This window comes from Bos indicus, chromosome 5, assembly GCF_029378745.1.
Source record: "Bos indicus isolate NIAB-ARS_2022 breed Sahiwal x Tharparkar chromosome 5, NIAB-ARS_B.indTharparkar_mat_pri_1.0, whole genome shotgun sequence".
NCBI lineage: Eukaryota > Metazoa > Chordata > Mammalia > Artiodactyla > Bovidae > Bos > Bos indicus.
This window is the reverse complement of record NC_091764.1, coordinates 65,987,921-66,007,958: the sequence shown is the minus strand read 5'-3', so window position 1 is coordinate 66,007,958 and position 20,038 is coordinate 65,987,921. Positions and strand designations below refer to the sequence as shown.

Sequence of the window (20,038 nt, the reverse complement as noted above, 5' to 3'; positions counted from 1 at the left end):
AAGTAAAACTCTCACTGTTTGCAGATGACATGATCCTCTACATAGAAAACCCTCAAGACTCCACCAGAAAATTACTAGAACTAATCAATGATTATAGTAAAGTTGCAGGATATAAAATCAACACACAGAAATCCCTTGCATTCCTATACACTAATAATGAGAAAACAGAGAAATTAAGGAAACAATTCCATTCACCATTGCAACGAAAAGAATAAAATACTCAGGAATATATCTACCTAAAGAAACTAAAGACCTATATATAGAAAACTATAAAACACTGATGAAAGAAATCAAAGAGGACACTAATAGATGGAGAAATATACCATGTTCATGGATTGGAAGAATCAATATAGTGAAAATGAGTATACTCCCCAAACCAATTTATAGATTCAATGCAATCCCTATCAAGCTACCAACGGTATTCTTCACAGAGCTAGAACAAATAATTTCACAATTTGTATGGAAATACAAAAAACCTCGAATAGCCAAAGCTATCTTGAGAAAGAAGAATGGAACTGGAGGAATCAACCTGCCTGACTTCAGGCTCTACTACAAAGCCACAGTCATCAAGACAGTATGGTATTGGCACAAAGACAGAAATATAGATCAATGGAACAAAATAGAAAGCCCAGAGATAAATCCACGCACATATGGACACCTTATCTTTGACAAAGGAGGCAAGAATATACAATGGATTAAAGACAATCTCTTTAACAAGTGGTGCTGGGAAACCTGGTCAACCACTTGTAAAAGAATGAAATTAGACCACTTTCTAACACCATACCCAAAAATAAACTCAAAATGGATTAAAGATCTCAATATAAGACCAGAAACTATAAAATTCCTAGAGGAGAACACAGGCAAAACACTCTCCGACATACATCACAGCAGGATCCTCTATGACCCACCTCCCAGAATATTGGAAATAAAAGCAAAAATAAACAAATGGGACCTAATTAAACTTAAAAGCTTCTGCACAACAAAGCAAACTATAAGCAATGTGAAAAGACAGCCTTCAGAATGGGAGAAAATAATAGCCAAGGAAGCAACTGACAAACAGCTAATCTCAAAAATATACAAGCAACTCCTACAGCTCAATTCCAGAAAATTAAATGACCCAATCAAAAAATGGGCCAAAGAACTAAGTAGACATTTCTCCAAAGAAGACATACAGATGGCTAACAAACACATGAAAAGATGCTCAACATCACTCATTATCAGAGAAATGCAAATCAAAACCACTATGAGGTACCATTTCACGCCAGTCAGAATGGCTGCGATCCAAAAGTCTACAAGTAATAAATGCTGGAGAGGATGTGGAGAAAAGAGAACCCTCTTACACTGTTGGTGGGAATGCAAACTAGTACAGCCACTATGGAGAACAATGTGGAGATTCCTTAAAAAACTGGAAATAGAACTGCCTTATGATCCAGCAATCCCACTGCTGGGCATACACACTGAGGAAACCAGAATTGAAAGAAGCACGTGTACCCCAATGTTCATCGCAGCACTGTTTCTAATAGCCAGGACATGGAAGCAACCTAGATGTCCATCAGCAGATGAATGGATAAGAAAGCTGTGGTACATATACACAATGGAGTATTACTCAGCCATTAAAAAGAATACATTTGAATCAGTTCTAATGAGGTGGATGAAACTGGAGCCTATTATACAGAGTGAAGTAAGCCAGAAGGAAAAACACCAATACAGTATACTAATGCATATATATGGAATTTAGAAAGATGCTAACAATAACCCTGTCTACGAGACAGCAAAAGAGACACTGATGTATAAACAGTCTTTTGGACTCTGTGGGAGAGAGAGAGGGTGGGATGATTTGGGAGAATGGCATTGAAATATGTATAATATCATATATGAAACGAGTCGCCAGTCCAGGTTCAATGCACGACACTGGATGCTTGAGTCTGGTGCACTGGGACGACCCAGAGGGATGGTATGGGGAGGGAGGAGGGAGGAGGGTTCAGGATGGGGAACAGGTGTATGCCTGTGGCGGATTCATTTCGATATATGGCAGAACGAATACAATATTATAAAGTTTAAAAATAAAGTAAAATTAAAAAAAAAAAGAAAAATAAAATTAATTATCTGCTGTCTGAGAAGAAATGGCCAGTCAATATATTATTTGGATGTGCAGAAGATGTCACTGATATTGACTATAAGTCATATTCAAATCCTCTTCCAAATTCACTTCACTATAATAGATATCCATATAAGAAAATAGGGATTTCCCTGGTGGCTCAGCAGCAAAGAATCCACCTGCCAATGCAGGAGACACGGGAGACGTGGGTTTGATCCCTGGGTCAGGAAGACTCCTTGGAGGAGGAAATGGCAACCCACTCCAGTATTCTTGCTGGGAAAACCCCATGGACCGAGGAGCCTGGCTATAGTCCATAGGGTCACAAAGAGTCCGACACAACTGAGTGATTTAGCACAAGCATAAGACGATAGAAGGAAACAATTCAGAACAAAATCCTGAGTATAATTCTTCCTGGAATCTTAAAATGGAAAGAAGTTTCACAGAATAAGAAACAGCGATTAAGAGAATGGGTTCCAGGGTCAGAACTGAATTCAGGTCCCAACTGTGCTACTTAACAACAATGTGACTAAATTCAGTTTCTTCCTCTCTAAATTGAGTGTTTATCTTGAATTTAGGTGGAATAGCCATGTGATTATAATTTATTAATCTAGATTTTAAAAACTGAAGTACAGTTGATTTATATGTATTCATTTCTGGTGTACAGTAAAGGGATTCAGTTACACATACACATATTCTTTTTCATATTCTTTTCCAATACAGTTTATCACAGGATATATAGTTCCCTGTACTAAACAATAGGACCTTGTGGTTTACCTGTTTCGTATATAGTATCCAATAGTTTGTATCTGCTAATCCCAAACTCCTAATTTATCCCTCCTTCCTAAATTCTGCCATCCTCCTTATCTGGACATTTTGTTTCTCATTCCTAGTTTGGTTTGATGTTTGATCATCTCAATAGCTCCTATTTTTCTATCCACTTGATTCTGTGAAGTTTTAAAGACAGACTAATAACACATATTTGTCATACCTTGGATTTGAGACTTCTCCAAGAATTTCATCTAATTTGTCAATGAAATTAATAAAATTAGACAATCCTTTTATATGTGCCCTTAAAGGATCAGATGGTGATGGTGCATATCCTTTCCCTCCAAGCTCTATTGTTCTAATAAACGATGTGGCCACCTATGAATTAAAACAGATGGTTATGTTTAATGATTTAGTAAAACTACATCTTATTTTATGAACCTAGGCACATTTACATATTTCTATGTATATAGGTAAGGTGACTCATTTTTTTATGATTCATGCTACATTTTCATTCAGAAGCAAATTAAAAAAAAACAGGTGTCATGCAGAAGCTGTGCTAGCCAGAGTGATGGCAACATACAGATAGAAACTGAGACTGAAGAGTCGAGTTAGGGACAAATTAAGGGCATAAGAATACGTTCCCAAGAGTATATCACTGTTGAGAATTCCCTGGTGGTCCAGTGGTAGGACTCCACAGTTCCGCTGTAGAAGGGACAGGTTCAGTCCCTGGTCTGGGAGCTTTACAGTGCAGCAGCAGCAAAAAAATAAAAGAAAGTATATCACTGTCTATAAAGCATTAGACAGTGATATTCTATAAAGAATAAATATATTCTTCAACAGATTAACTACTGGCTACTGGAATTGTTATATGGAACAAAAGGATTTTTCAGTGCCAACTGTGTTGAGTTATTCAAGGTTGGACAATTAATTCTACTCTCCTAAATCTTAGCTTCTTTATTTGTAAAATAAAGATTTAGATGAGATAATTACTAAGCCCCATCTAGCTTTCACATTTCAGGATTATTTGACCATGTGTAGTTCAAAAGGCCTTGCTTTTACTATGATAAAAAATACATGCTTGATGGTTATACATTAGGCCATCTCCATCTAAAACAAAATGTTATAAAGCTGCATTTTCCAAAGTATATCCAAAGAAAGAAAAAGAAAAATCTCTGAAATTTAAATAATCTGAGAAAAGTTCCATAGTTAAATTATTTAGGAAACAACAAATTAAATAGCAAGGTTAACTTAAGCCGAGTTCCTTATGGCAGGACTTCTCAGAGCTTTTGATATAAACTCATGCGTTCTGTATATCCAAAAAGGGTATACATGATTTCCAACTTTTTGCCCTTGGAAATATTTATTCAAAGAACACTTAATAGGAAATTCTGCCTCTGGAAATTATTTATTTCAGGAAAATTTAACTGCACTAGCATTCTACAGAACACATGTAGGCAAACACTGCTTTAGAAAATATTCCCTTATTAACTTTGAAGGATATAGTAAGGAAAAAAATACCGAAGACTTTCAAATACATGAGGTAGAACACATATTCACAATTTAAAAGTTGTTATATCATAGTTACAAGAACTCTACATTAAGGTACATGGATCCACAGTTCAGAATCTCTAAAAAATCTTGAAAATATAACATGTCCATACCAAAAAGATAGACATCTGTTTCTCTCGAGCAGCATGTTTCAAATCAGTGAAGGCTTCTCTTCCAAGTCCTCTATCAGGAATATTGAGAATATGAGCCAGAGCCAAGTCATTCTTCGAATTCACTAGCAGGTTTAAATATGAGTAGATAATTTTCTTTGCTAGTAACTGTACCTGTACAATAAAATATTTCCTTTATTGAAGATTTCTAAATTCACAAATAATCTTTTTAATATGCAGTAAAATACTTATGATCACTCAATGACAAATGCTTACTCAGCTCTTTGGGAAATGAGAATTGCCATATAAACCAAAAATTTGGTTTGAACAAAGAACATATCCTTGCTCATGAAACTAACTTGCCATCAATGAAAATCTATAAATAACAACTATCATAATTGCTGGAAAATGTCTTCTTAGAAATGATATAAAAGGTACAGCTGCATTTCTGATGAGACCTGATCTCATTCCCCTACATACATTTGCCACTAAATAGTAACCAATAATGAAGTCCCCTGAAGCATAAGGGACGGGCCTATGGGCACTATTTGGTCCTATACCCATGCCTCTTTACAGGGCAAGATATAAGGGCTGAAGTTAACTTGCTCAATTTTTTAAGAATTACAAGATACTGACTTTCATAATACCAAGAAACCAACTGAGTATTAAAAGAGATTCAACCAAATGTTAGCAAATAATAGCAAGTAGCTGTTGTTGGCATTAACTACCCTAAAACACAGAACTATAGACTGTTGAAGCACAAGATAAAAATAATATTTGGGAGAACTTGATATGTTCATCAGTTCTTTCATATATGAATAATCCTTCACAGTCAAATGATAAACCAGGGCATTCAAAGATCTTTTTTGTTCAAATTAGCTAATCATAGCTTTTCAAGGCCTTGCAACTTCTACTACTACAGAATTAATAATATGAATTCCCACAGGTAACAACTACAAAATATTAGGTAAATTTTTTAAAACCTAACTATGTAAAGACATGGACAGCATCCAAGAGCAGACACAAGCTGGAGAAGAACTTAATTTTAGAAGAACTGCAACAAATAGGGTAAGAATTTCAAGTTTGTGGTTATTCAATAATAGGGGAATTGTGATTTCCAGTAATAGTGACTGATCATGTGAACCCCTTAAATAACAAACATTAAATACTAAATTAAAATTTTTAAATACTACTAAAAGATACTGGGAAGTATCCAAAAAATAGAAGCTGGAGAAACATTTGGTTTTAAAAGAATTGCAATAAGAAGGGTATGAATTAAGTTTGAGGTTTACTGGCCCAAGTTTCATGACTGTGGCTGTGGAAAACAGACGTGACTAAAGGTGCCAGAGATTAGAATTCAGGGCTGGGAAAACAGCTAGAAATTTAAAATAGGAAATTCTGGAAACAACTGAGATTATAAATAGCCAAAATCCCTAGCTGACAGCAAAACTATGCAAGCATAGGGAAGATTTCACAGGCTCCATCTAAAACACAGACAGTAATCAGAAAGAAATATATGCTAGAAAGATTGAATTATAAAGAACTGGAGCTATGGGTCTGAAGGTTTCTTAAACCAAGTGCACTCCACAACTGTGTATAGCTTAAGTGACAGAGAGCTGAAGCTGGACAGGCTTGAAATATTAAATATACAAAGCCAAAACCTGTCCGAACAACTGGAAAATTCAGGAAAATCCCTAGGAAAAAGGAATCCATGGAAAGAATAAGCTCCATATCATTCCCAAATACTTGGCTAACTGCCAAATTTGGCAGGCAGAGGGAAAGGTTACAAAAGCCAAGCTGAAAAAAAAAGAAAAACACACACACACACAGTAAAGGGAAATCATAAGAGAGTTATTCAAAAAGCTGCAAGCCACCAAGGAGACAAAATATAAAGTTGGAATCCAGGCAAGTCACCTGCATACCAGAACAAAAAACCAATGTTCACAAGAAAAAACTAGAGTTTGTATAAAATACTACCTATGTCTTGGTTTCATCCAAAAATTACTAGACAGTCAAAGAAAAAGGAAAGTGTGACTCCTTTTCATGATAAAAAGCAGTCAATAGAAAATGTCACCAAGTGGACCTACGTATTAGAATTTAGCTGAAAGAAGATCAAAGAAACTGCTATAGTCAAAGAACTAAAATAAAATGTGTTCAGTGAATTAAAGCAAAGTATGTTATTGGTGACTGAGAGGAAATGACAACAGAAAAGTGGACACTATAACGGAAGAAAATTCTAGAGATAAAAAGTACAGTAACCAAAACACAATATTTGCCAGGTGTGCTCAACAGCAATTTGGAGAAAGTAAAAGAAACTATGCAAACATACAGATATATCAATAGAAATTACCAAATCTGAAAAACAAAAGAGAAGGAAAAAAAAAAGAAGAAAGAATCAACGTATCTGTAATTGAAATCTCTGTAGAGGCGTGAAAGAGACAGAAAATATATTTGCTGAAATTATAGACAAAAGCATCCCAGATTTGATGGAAAACATCAATTTATTGATCTAAGAAGCTACTCAAGCAGGAAAACACAAAGAAACTCACTCCTGTAACTTACAATTGAACTCTGACATCCAAAGATGAAAACTCTTAAGAGCAGCCAGAGCAAAATGACATATTACATATGCAAGATAAGGTTAACAGATCATCAAAAATTAAGTAAGCCAGAAGAAATAGAAACAACATATTAAATATGCTGAGACATGATCTTAAAAATTACAATTACAGTAGTCAAGATGGCATAGTATTGATTTCCTTCCCATGGCAGAAACTTTGGAACCTAAGTGATACTCAGTCTTAACTTTCCTATTTCCTTGAGGCACTAAGGGGTGCTCCCCCTCTTATTTTTTAACAGATACTTTAAATAGACTGGAAAATATGTTTTAATGAAAAGACTTCTCACAGGAGTATATATATTCTTGGAAAACACACAAATCTTATTATAAATTGCTAATATGTTACAATTTAATTCCACCTTCTATGAAAAAAAGGAAAATATATTACATAATGAGCATCAGGAAATTTTCAGGCCTATAAAGATGGACTTGACCTGTCTTCATATAAACACTAATATAAGCATTCTAATATAAAAACCTTACAATTTAGTCATTCCCCTAATGAGGATCATTTAGATTCCTCCAAATTTTTATTATAAACATTGCTGCATGTATATTCTAATACATGATCTCCCAGTATACATGTTGAGTGTTTTTACTGTACTACTTTTTTAATTTTAATACATACTGCCAAGTGTTGTTCACTTGTACCTACTTATACCCTCACCTATAGTGTAGGAGAGTTCCCATTTTCCTATACCCTGGCCAATGCTTAGTGTTGTAAAACTAAAATTTTTACCTATTTCCTCTCATTACCAAGAAGACTAAGCATCTTTTTAAAATTGTGGTGGCCATCTTTATTTTTTTTCATATTAATTGACTGCTCTTTCTTTTGCATAACTTTCTATTGTGTAATTTGTTTGCTTTCTTATTATTAACAGTAGTTCTTTTTATACCCCGGCAAAGATCTTCTCTCAGTCTGTTGCTTACTTTTTACTACTGTTAACAGAACAGGTCAAGAAATTTATACTTTGTAATGATTAAATTCATTAATCTTTTCCCTAATCTTTTTTGCTTTCTGGGTCTTAAGAAGCCTTCTCAACCTTGAGATTATAAATATTTCTTTTTAATAAGTAAATAAAAATTGTTAAAAAAAAAAAAAAGATGGCACAGTATTTACAAAGAGACAGACACTCAGATAAATGAAACAGAACAGTCCAGGAAGACACCCAACTCAGAGAGTGGCGGCAATTGATAATCTACATATAAAACAAATGAACCTCACCTATACCTCACATCTTTTATAAAAATTAACTCAAAGTAGACCACAGACCTAAATGTACCAGAAGAAAACAGGACAATATCTTCATGAATTTGAATTAGGAAGAGTTATTACATATGACACCAAAGGTACAATCCATAATATGAAAAAAAATTGATAAATTGGATTTCATCAAAATTAAATTACCTGTATGTGCTCTCATCTTATTCTCACCCTTTCAACTACTTTCACCTGCTCTGGAATCCAGTTTTTATTTTCTTCTTTTAAATTCTTAGATGTTTCTCTCAGAATCTTCACTTGAAATCCTCCCCTTGGCTATTATCTTAGGAAAATGGACTCAGAAAGTCTAACCTCAACTTGTGTTCAAAACTTATGAAATTCATAAACTATGCAGTGACTGATAACTTAGCTAAAGATTCAATAATTTATCATCTGTAAACTCTAAGAAAATATTTTCCTTATTAAAATTAAGATTTCTTCATATTCTGTCTAATCTCATTAAGAAGCATAAGAGAGTTACAAGGTAGAAATAAAAACTTACAAATCAATAGCAAGTTTCTTAGACAATTATTAAGGAAGCTTCAAGTTCATATACATACTAAAAGCAATTTTAAAGATAACATGCTTTGGGATTACTTAAGTTTTATGTGAAAAAAAAAATTATTGAAACATGGGAGGCAGTCAAGGTCAATTAAAAAAATCTCAATGGACAGGAAAAGGTTACCTTAAATATGGACTCAAAATATAATTTAAGCAAATCTGATTAAAACAGTTTGAATATTAACTCTACAAAATTATTTTTCTTAAGTATTAAAGAAACTAAATGTTACCTTTGCAGAGAGGATCTCTGACTTTCCAGTATAAAGTAGCAATTCACATATTCTCCTTCTTATTACCTGTTATAACTCTGCATATCAATCAATTATAATTCTCTACATAAGTATCAATACTTTCTAATACTTTGTTTTCTTAAGTCTTTCTATTATTTTATGGGTTCCATGAGAGCCAATGATGTATCCTCAGGGCCTAAAAGAATAACTGGCATTATAGCAGGTAATTAATCCATTTTTATTAATAGGTTCTCAATCTGCTTTTATTCAATGGTAAATGAAGGAAAAACTAATACATGTAGCTGGCCCTTTTAGATTATTTCAAAATTGAAATTAATAATAAAAACTTGTGTGCTAAGTCACTTCAGGTGTGTCTGACTCTTTGCGACCCAATGCACCATAGCTAACCAGGCTTCTCTGTCCATGGGATTCTCCAGGCAAGAATACTGGAGTGGTTTGCCATGCACTCCTTTGAGGGATCTTCCAGACCCAGGGATCAAACCCATGTCTCTTATGTCTCCTGCATTGGCAGGTGGGTTCTTTACCACTAGCATCACCTGGGAAGCCCTTATCTGGGATCAAATTAGTGCTTACATATTTTTTATTACATTGGCTTACAAAGAAAAGTACTGAGGTACAACTAAATTAAAATCATCTTTAAGATCTATTCTAAAATTTTATTTTAATAAAAGGTATAACATAGTTTTCTGCTTTATTTCAAAAGTCCTTTTATCTCTACTTTCACAGTAAGTCATAATATATCATGTGCATCTATAATACAAGTTACCATTTTAACCTCACAGTGCAACAGTCTAAAACACACAGCAAGGGTGACACAAATTCCCAAAAATCAGAGCAGAGAAAAGAGACATTGTAATCAGAAACTTTTTTACTCTTTCTACATTTAATTTCATGCAATCTCTGTTTCCCTTTGCTTCTCCTGTCCAAAAACAATGAGAGTTTACCAATATGTGTATGTGTGATCCTCACTGGGTATAAAACCAGGGCTTAAACTCCCACATCTCCAGCTATAGGAGATTTTCTTTAGAGTTAGAAAATTCTGTCCTTTTGTGATGTTAGGAAAACATCAGGCAAAAACATCTTGGAGTCCTCACAGAGTGTTTCTTTTAACTCATGGCTACAATTGGAAATCTATCCCTATCATTATGGTCAGATAACATGGCAGTTATGGTTTCCCTGCTCTTGTATTTGCAAGTGGGTTTTAAAGTGGCTCTCTGGAAAAGCATTCCACATAAATACAGTTATGATATCCAGAAGCAAGGGCCTAAATTGAAAAAATCCACAAGATTGAAGCTTTTACCAAGATACCAAAAATAAAGATACTGTTCCATTTATTTGTTTAATAAACTGATTCTATCCATACCACAAAATACTTGCAATGTTTGTTTAGAAGTTGAACAATTTTTTTTAAACTTTCTGAGAACTTCAAGTTTCTTTTCCTATCCCTTAACTATTATTGAAATGCATATATACTCAATCTTAATTTAAAGAAAGTCAGTTTTTCTAAGTTGAGATTAAAATTTATACAAGTATTTTTTTTATTTCTTGGTCAATACATAAATTCTTACATTTAATGAACAAAAAAAATTGGACTAGAACTAATATACTTGTAGAATTTTTTATTTAACTGATTATTTTCTTTTGTGGCCTTTATTCTATTTTTCCCTTCATTACTACAGAATTTCTAAAGCAATAGTTTAATACTTCAGGGGGGAAAAATGAAGCAAAATAAAATAAGGAAACAAAAACAGTGTTTCTCCAACTCATTCCATTCATCTACTTGAGGAACTGGTGTGGCATTAGTAGGCACACTTGGTGATCAAAATATATGTTTGCAAGAATACAGCCCAAAAACTTATTTTGGAATTTTAATAGAAATATATTGCCTTCCAAAAATACTCTGCAAAAGAAAAATTAGAATTCTGCAAGTAACAGAAAAATGGTTGAGAGGATGGCTGTTACTTTAATAGTCCTCATAAAATTGAATTCATCAGCTAACTGGTGGATAAAAATCTCTCAGAAAATATAATCCAAGAAGGCAAAAGATTAAAAGTAGAGGATTAACACTAAGAAACTACCATTGTTATTGTTTTTTTGTTTTTTGTTTTTTAATTGGAGACTAATTACAATATTGTAGTGGTTTTTGCCATACATTGACATGAATCAGCCATGGGTGTACATGTGTTCCCCATTCTGAACCCCCCTCCCACCTCCCTCCCCATCCAATCCCTCTGGGTCATCCCAGTGCACGAGCCCTGAGCACCCTGTCTCATGCACAGAACCTGGACTGGCAATCTATTTCACATATAGTAATATACATGTTTCAATGCCATTCTCTCAATGCTATTCTCTTTGCCTTCTCCCACAGAGCCCAAGAGTCTGTTCTTTATATCTGTGTCTCTTTTGCTGTCTTGTATATAGGGTCATCGTTACCATCTTTCTAAATTCCACATATATGTGTTAATATACTGTATTGGTGTTTTTCTTTGACTTACTTCCATTTTCATCCACCTCATTAGAACTGATTCAAATGCATTCTTTTTAATAGCTGAGTAATATTCCATTGTGTATATGTACCACAGCTTTCTTATCCATTCGTCTGCTGATGGACATCTAGGTTGCTTCCATGTCCTGGCTATTGTAAACAGTGCTGCGATGAACACTGGGGTACACATGTCTCTTTCAGTTCTGGTTTCCTTGGTGTGTATCCCCAGCAGTGGGATTGCTGGGTCGTATGGCAGTTCTATTTCCAGTTTTTTAAGAAATCTCCACACTGTTCTCCATAGTGGCTGTACTAGTTTGCATTCTCACCAACAGTGTAAGAGGGTTCCCTTTTTTTTTAATAAAAAACTAAAGGCTTACAATGAAGGCCTTCAGTTTCTATGTACCAAGTACACAAAAAGTTCGTTCCAGTTCTCCTGTAGGCTATTAATAAAATCCTTTTTCATGGTTATCCCTTTAAGATAATTTTTTATTGTAAAATAAGTTTAGTGGTGATAACTTTATATAATTCACTCCCAGAATTTGAAGCTACAAATATTAGGGTCTTTGAGTTATGCTGGATTCTTATATGCAACTGGCATAAACCCCATTATTTGAGCTCTCTTAATCACTTTTATAATTTCTTTTTGTTTCTTCTAACAAAGACCTATTATATCCCTTCCATAAATTCATCTAGTAAATAGAGAAATAAACTGGGATAAAGCTGTACATTCTTATAATCTACCCATTTTCCACATAAGATACAATTTTTTAAGAGGCTCCTTAATAGGATTTTCCATTGGAACAGGCAGGACCTCACTGCTGGTCATTTAGGTCATTTTACATGTATAATCCTCTTAAGTAAAAGGCACAATAACAATTATTGCTTCCTCCCTATAGTCTTTAAGATAGATCAAAAAGATCTATAAGTGATCTACCATCTTGAGGGGGAAAGTACTCCTTAAGTATCACAAGAAAAGATGAGGCAATTTGGTAAGCATCTTGTCAAGGTAGGAGGAAAAAACAAGCAAGCAAGAGAAAACAGTTACAATCACTAAAAGAAACTATGCCTAAGCAGGAAACAATCAAAGGTGGGCTTGGATATTTTCTTGTACCAGAAAAGAAGGAAGTGCTCAAAAGTCTAAGAGGGCCCAAATTGAAGTGGACCTCTACATTTTAGCACCAAAGATTAATGACTAATTGATTTTAAAATTCTGAATAAATAAAAATTTCTAAGTACATAGTAATATAAACACACATAAAAAGAGAAAGAAAATATTAAAAAAATCTATTTGCTTCCTATAAGTAACTATTACACTAACTCCTAAACTGGTAATTAAAGGGAAAGAATTAAATAGTGATCATGCCATTTTTAGGGAACTGCACTTCATCCCAGTTAATGAGATAAAGCTCTTCTTCACTGAGAAATGACAGCAAATTAGTGCAAAGACATGACAGACTTGGAAACTAACCATTCTGCAAATTCTAAAATAATAACTGATTCATACCAGGATTATCAATGCACGCTCAAAACCATGTGGTGAAACGTAATTGGGAAACGGGACATTTACAGTGTCAGACTATCACTAGATCTTTTTTGACAGCAAAAGAAAAACTACATCTTTATATTGGAAAGACCTCACAAATTCAGGACAACTTGAGTTTGTTATGCCCTCATTTTTAAATTTTTTCTTAAAAGAGTAAATGGCATTTCTGGAAAGATCCATAAAATACTATTAAGGGACCGTCTTTGTGGAAGGTGACTGGACACCTAGGGTGGGAAGGAGATCAAGTTTTCAGTGTTCATCTTTTAAAAAATCATTTTAACATACCACATTTTCAATTTAAAAAGAGAATAAAAAATAAAGCAAGTATGTTAGTGATACACAGCCTTTGACTCTCTTCAACTGTCATCTTGAAGTGACATTTAAATCTTTTCTTTTTTGGGGGGTGGGGGTGGGGAGGGAACAATGCTTTGCCACTTGGCATGTGAGATCCTAGCTCACCTGTGAGACCAGGGATTGACTCTCACGCCCCCTGCAGTGGAAGCAGAAATCTAACCACTGGACTGCGAAGGATGTACCTAAAGTGAAGTGAAGTCGCTCAGTCATGTCTGACTCTTTGCCACCCCGTGGACTGTAGCCCACCAGGCTTATTGGTAGCTTAGTTGTGTCAGACTCTTTGAGACCCCATGGACTGGAATCCACCAGGCTCCTCTGTCCATGGAATTCTCCAGGCAAGAATACTGGAGTGGGTTGCCATTTCCTCCTCCAGAGGATACTCCCCATCCAGGGATCAAACTCACATCTCCTGCTTGGCAGGTGGATTCGTTACCACTGAGCCACCTGGGAAGAACACAAAGTACATTATTCAGTTTAAAAAGTAAGCATACAGGTATTTACCTGAGGGTTAGTCACTCAGTCATGTCTGACTCTTAGAGACCACATGGACTGTAGCCCACCAGGCTCCTCTGTCCATAGGATTCTCCAGGCAAGAATACTGGAGTGGGTTGCCATTCCCTTCTTCAGAGTAACTTCCCAAACCAGGGATCGAACCCAGGTCTCCCACATTACCAAAATTTTTTACTATCTGAGCTACCAGGGAATCCCACAGTGATAAAATATATTTTTAAAACTGCAATCTGGAAAATATCCTGGTAGTCCAGTGGTTAAGACTCCGTACTTTCACTGCTGAGGGCCAGGGTTTAATCCCTGGTCTGAGAACTAAGATTTCAAAAGCTTCAAGGAGCAGTTTAAAGAAAAAAAAGTGGGGGGGAGAGGGGGGGAGCCGGAGATTACTACTGTAATTAGGAATCTAGTATACTGTTCAACTGAAGGCAAATTACATTAGACCAAGCCTGTATTACTTTTCTATGGTTTGTTTGCACAACAAATCCTGTTATCAGAACTCATGATACATCAGTTGTTCTGCTGCAAAGAGTAGAGAACAGATTTTTCAATTGTACATATCCTCCTAAGAATCAACCATTTAAAATGCTAACTGGGAAGTATACCAAATACAAAAATTCAAAGAACTCTGGCAACCTGTATCTTTAACTACTTTTCTGATACTTAGAGAGATACCTATTTTGCACAGTGCCTGTTACCATGGTACAAAACAATAAACTGATTATTATTGATACCATGCTCTTGCCAGTCTCTAATGTACTATTCTTTGCAAATATTTTTACTCAACAAATTAAAAACTTGTAAAAAGTAAAAAAAATAACTGTAATACACAATCAAATTCATAGTGATTTGAAGAGGATCATATCCAGCTTTCATTTACTCACCTTTTCATTTTCCTGGTTGTGTTTACTCATTGGTGATACTGGTTCAGAAAAATCAGTCTCATCATCTACTGTGTATTCTCTGCCAGACAGAAAATCCAATAGGCGACTCTGTAAGAATTACACAATATTACTACAATCAGCTGAGAATTCCACTGCTGCTCCATAAGGAGTAGTACATGTGTGCTAAGTCACTTCAGTTGTGTCTGACTCTGTGCAACCCCATAGACTGTAGCCTGCCAGGCTCCTCTGTCCATGGGATTCTCCTGGCAAGAATACTGGAGTGGGTTACCATGCCCTCCTCCAGGGATCTTCCTGACCCAGGGATCGAATCTGCATCTCCTGCATTGGCAGGCAGGTTCTTTATCACCAGCATCACCTGGGAAGCCCCCATAAGGAGTAGAGATCATTTCAACTTCCATTATTCATAGAACTGTCATCATTTAATATACCTAAACAGTCAACTGAATCCCAAAGAGCTTTTTTTCACTAGTTCTTTGAGGCTCAGCTGACTGTAGAGAAATAAACAGGCTGCCAGTCACCTGCTTAAGCTGAGAAAGTCTTCTTGTGGTCTCTCAAGCCTCACCAACAGTAAAACCATCTGTTGGGCTACTTAATGGCTTCCTGAGAGTCTGGGAACCCTGGCACACTCATAGAAGGCATGTATTGATCTTCCCGAGATCTCTAAGGACTGCTAAGCTCGTCTCAGGACTTTTCTCATAGCCCAGTTGGCAAAGAATCCGCCTATAGTGCAGGAGTCTGCCTGCAGTGAAGAAGTGTGCCTGCAATGCAAGAGACTGGGGTTCAATTCCTGGGTTGGGAAGATCCCCTGGAGAAGGAAATGGCAACCCACTCCAGCATTCTTACCTGGGAAATCCCATGGACAGAGGAGCCTGGAGGGCTACAGTCCATGGCATCGTAAGAGTCAGACATGACTTAGTGCCTAAACCACCACCACCACCACCACCACTACCAACAAGCTCTTCTCAAGATTCACCATATTTGCTCCTCAGCCTAGGTCTCTGATTTCGTCCTCCAGATAATTGCTCAGCTTATGAAAGCAATCGCTGTTCCAGTTCTCCCTAGAGTTCAGTTAGAATAAAGACTTCTATGCTCCTAGACGGGGCTTCCTTACTAGCTCAGAGGGTAAAGCGTCTGCCTGCAGTGCGGAAGACCTGGGATCAACCCCTGGGTCAGAAAGATCCCCCTGGAGAAGGAAATGGCAACTCACTCCGGTACTCTTGTCTGGAAAATCCCATGGTCAGAGAAGCCTGGTAGGCTACAGTCCATGGGGCTGTAAAGAGTCGGACACAACTCAGCAACTTCACTTTATGCTCCTATATGCCCATGGGGCCCTGCACCCATATCCCTCAGGAGAGGAATTATAAAAGTAGGAAATAAAAGGGAGAGGGGCATCATTCAAATTATGTTCCCAGAACTTCCCTGCATTATCTTTATCTTAACTCCTTATAATTCTTACCTTATTTAGGCTACAATAAATCAAAAACAAAGAACGCCTTTCAGGATCATGAAATTTCAGGATCTTTCAGAAATATTTAGAACTTTATGATATGTATCTTTAAAGATACTTTAAATTAAGATATTTAGCATTATTTTTTTAAAAAATCAATCTAAGAATATTTTCCTGCTCATTTTTTCCTCACTGAAAGTTTCCTTTGCGTAATGTAAGTATCAACCAAGTTGTTAGTCTTCTAAGATTTAAATGCAGAAAATGTTCTACTTCACATATTACTATCTCAGCAGTTCCCACTTCTTTCCTGATGTTCTACAGAGGAGACATACTGATATTTGGAGGCAGAACATCTTCAAATGCAGAACCTTATATATCTCACACTATTAGTTAATTCACTTAAATGAAGAAACATGTTAGAGAACTTAGAGGCAAAGGATAAAATGAAAACAAAGACCTCAGACAGATAATACTCTCACTGGCTTTTCAGAAATTCTTGTTTGTTATTCCTACAATCTAAAACTTGTGTTTCATTAGTCTCTCTAAATTAACTTTGTGAAAAATAGTTAAAAATCATCTCTAAAAGTAAGCAAATAAAATATAACTAGAGGGGAATTATAAAAAAAACTGTCTTCATTCACAAGTATCCTTAGTATGGTGGGGGTGTGTATGCCAAGGTATGCATGTACGTAAATGTATTTTGAGAAGGTTAAAAATGGGCAAGGATTCTCATGATGGCCCCATGAGGCAAGGACAACAAACCATATGCCAGTATCCATTCTCCCCTTCTTCCTTAGTATCTGAGCTTTCTTTTCGTTTCTGGCATGTTACTACACAGAATAAAAACTATATTCTCCATCCTGGCTAGCATCTTGGTGTGGCCATGTGACTAAGCTTTGGCTAGTGAGATGCAAGCCAAAGAGGTACACCACTTAAAAGGAAAAGAGACTGTCCTCCCTTACCACTTCCTGCTGCAAGAAATGCTGATACAACATCTGGAGGTCCAACAATTACCTTGAACCACAAGTGATCTTGAGAGTAGAAGTGAAGAACTAAGATGGGAGAGAGGGCAGAATGACAGAAAACTCCTAGGTATCTGATAACCATGAACCAATCATACACGTCCTAGATGCTTACTTACCTTTAGACATCTTTTACAAAAGAATGAAACAAACTTCCATTATCTTAAACAACTGTTATTATGGAGGTTTCTATTCTAAGAAGCCAAACATTACTGCCAAGTTATTGAAAAGAAATATTTGTAAAATATTTTATATGTTAGAAATTCCAGTAAACATTTTCTTCTAATTATGGCTACAATTTTTTTTTTTATTACCACTGTTTAATTACTACTTTAGTGGCACTTGGTAAATATTAAGATAAATATCTTTTCAATATGTTAAAACATACTAGATATATTCAAATATATTCTAGAATAGTATATCACCAAGCTATGAAGGATGATACTACATTAACTTTAAAATTTATACTCTATAAAAAAATAAGGCAATGAATATGTCTGCAAAAAATGAATAGAATATTACCTCATGCAGAGAGTATCATACTGAACATTCTCATTAAATCATACTCCACCCTAGTAAAAAACTATTAGTCCACAGTCATAGCAATTATTTATACTATATATGCCAAATGAACAGATGCACCCTAAACCAAGAAAGTAAAATACAAAAGCAATCCTTGACATTATTCAAAAAGAAATCACACATTTGGTATTGATTTACTAACAATGTTTTAATCTAATAAGTAGCTGTTCTTATAATTTAACAAAATATTAATAACACAAGTTCAACAAAATTTACCACCAAAATATTCCCCTCAAGTAATGACTAACTTTCAGGTAGCTAAATTTTCCATTCTTAACATGATCCAAAAAGCAAAAGCATTATCAAGTTACTATAAATGCTAATACCATCACTTAAAATAAAAATAAATCTAGCCAAATTTTAATTCAACTAAGACAGAATTATTTAAAAAATACTTACAGGAGATATGTTCGCATAATTTTCACAATTCGAAGTCAAATCACTACATTTTTTATAAACATCAATCAGATCTAACATGTTACTATTCTTTAAGAAATCATCATAAATCTTCCTGATGTCCTCATAATGGTCAATCACTTTTATATTTTCAACTGGTAAGTTTAATTTCTCATGTAGAAAGTATTTCCAGGTCAATATGATATCACTGAGAGAGACTGTAAACTCTCCACTATGCTGAAAGAGAATAAAAATTAAAAATTACCAAAAATAAAATGATTAAGTTGGATGCTAGTTACTCATTAACTTACAACTAAGATCAGTTCAATTCAGTTGCAAAGTCATATCTGACTCTGCAACCCCAAGGACTGCAGCATGCCAGGCCTCCCTGTCCATCACCAACTCCCTGAGTTTACTCAAACTCATGTCCATTGAGTCGGTGACGCCATCCAACCATCTCATCCTCCGTCGTCCCCTTTTCCTCCTGCCTTCAATCATTCCCAGCATCAGGGTCTTTTCAAATGAATCAGTTCCTCGAATCAGGAGGCCAAGCTACTGGAGTTTCAGCCTCAACATCAGTCCTTCCAATGAACACCTAGGACTGATCTCCTTTAGGATGGACTGGTTGGATCTCCTTACAGTCCAAGGGACTCTCAAGAGTCTTCTCCAACACCACAGTTCAAAAGCATCAATTCTTCGGCACTCAGCTTTCTTCACAGTCCAACTCTCACATCCATACATGACTACTGGAAAAACCAAAGCCTTGACTAGATGGACCTTTGTTGGCAAAGTAATGTCTCTGCTTTTTAATATGCTGTCTATGTTGGTCATAACTTTTCTTCCAAGGAGTAGCATCTTTTTATTTCATGGCTGCAGTCACCATCTGCAGTGATTTTGGAGCCCAAAAATAAAGTCTGCCACCATTCCCACTGTTTCTCCATCTATTTGCCATGAAGTGATGGGACCAGATGCCATGATCTTTGTTTTCTGAATGTTACAAATTGAATTTTGTCATAAAAAACTCTACATTGAATTCCACCGGATTTTAAAAGAATATCCAAACTGAACTAAAGAATAATATTAATACCTGATATAAAAGAAAAAGATTTTGATGATGTAAAGTAAAAAATAATAATAATAAAATAAATACTATCAACTATAAAAAGTTTGCACTTGATAAAGTTAACAAATATGAAAGAAAGTGAAAGCGTTAGTCGCTTAATCGTGTTCAGTCCTTTGAAACTCCATGGTCTGTAGCCCGTTAGGTTCCTCTGTTCATGGAATTTCCCAGCCAGGAATACTGGAGTGGGTTGCCATTCCCTTCTCCAGGGGATCTTCCCCACCCAGGGATCAAACCCAGGTCTCCTGCATTGCAGGCAGATTGTTTCACATCAAAGCCACAAAGGAAAGCCTTAACAAATATAGTCATCTTATTTCCTTAACTTTACTAAATTTCTCTACCAAAAGTGGGGGAGGATGGGTGAGTACTGAGCTGTACTTAAGTGCTATTGATTAAGGAAACATTAATTCCTTTTAGTTCTTTTTGCTAAGGTATTTTTAGTCTCTTATTTAAAACTTCA

The 20,038-nt window shown here is 35.6% G+C and overlaps 1 protein-coding gene across 2 annotated transcripts in view; it reads right to left on the bottom strand.

Annotated features, from left to right (window-relative positions):
* The window catches only part of PARPBP (PARP1 binding protein), a 66,397-nt gene that overhangs the window by 37,861 nt on the left and 8,498 nt on the right, over window positions 1-20,038 (bottom strand). For both annotated transcript variants that reach the window (XM_019961180.2, XM_070789632.1), the window contains exons 3-6: window positions 18,462-18,695; window positions 14,991-15,098; window positions 4,528-4,698; window positions 3,087-3,241 (exon numbers count right to left, since the gene is read on the bottom strand). In XM_019961180.2, the coding sequence (XP_019816739.2) occupies window positions 3,087-3,241; window positions 4,528-4,698; window positions 14,991-15,098; window positions 18,462-18,695 (668 nt within the window). The remainder of the gene's footprint in view (window positions 1-3,086; window positions 3,242-4,527; window positions 4,699-14,990; window positions 15,099-18,461; window positions 18,696-20,038) is intronic.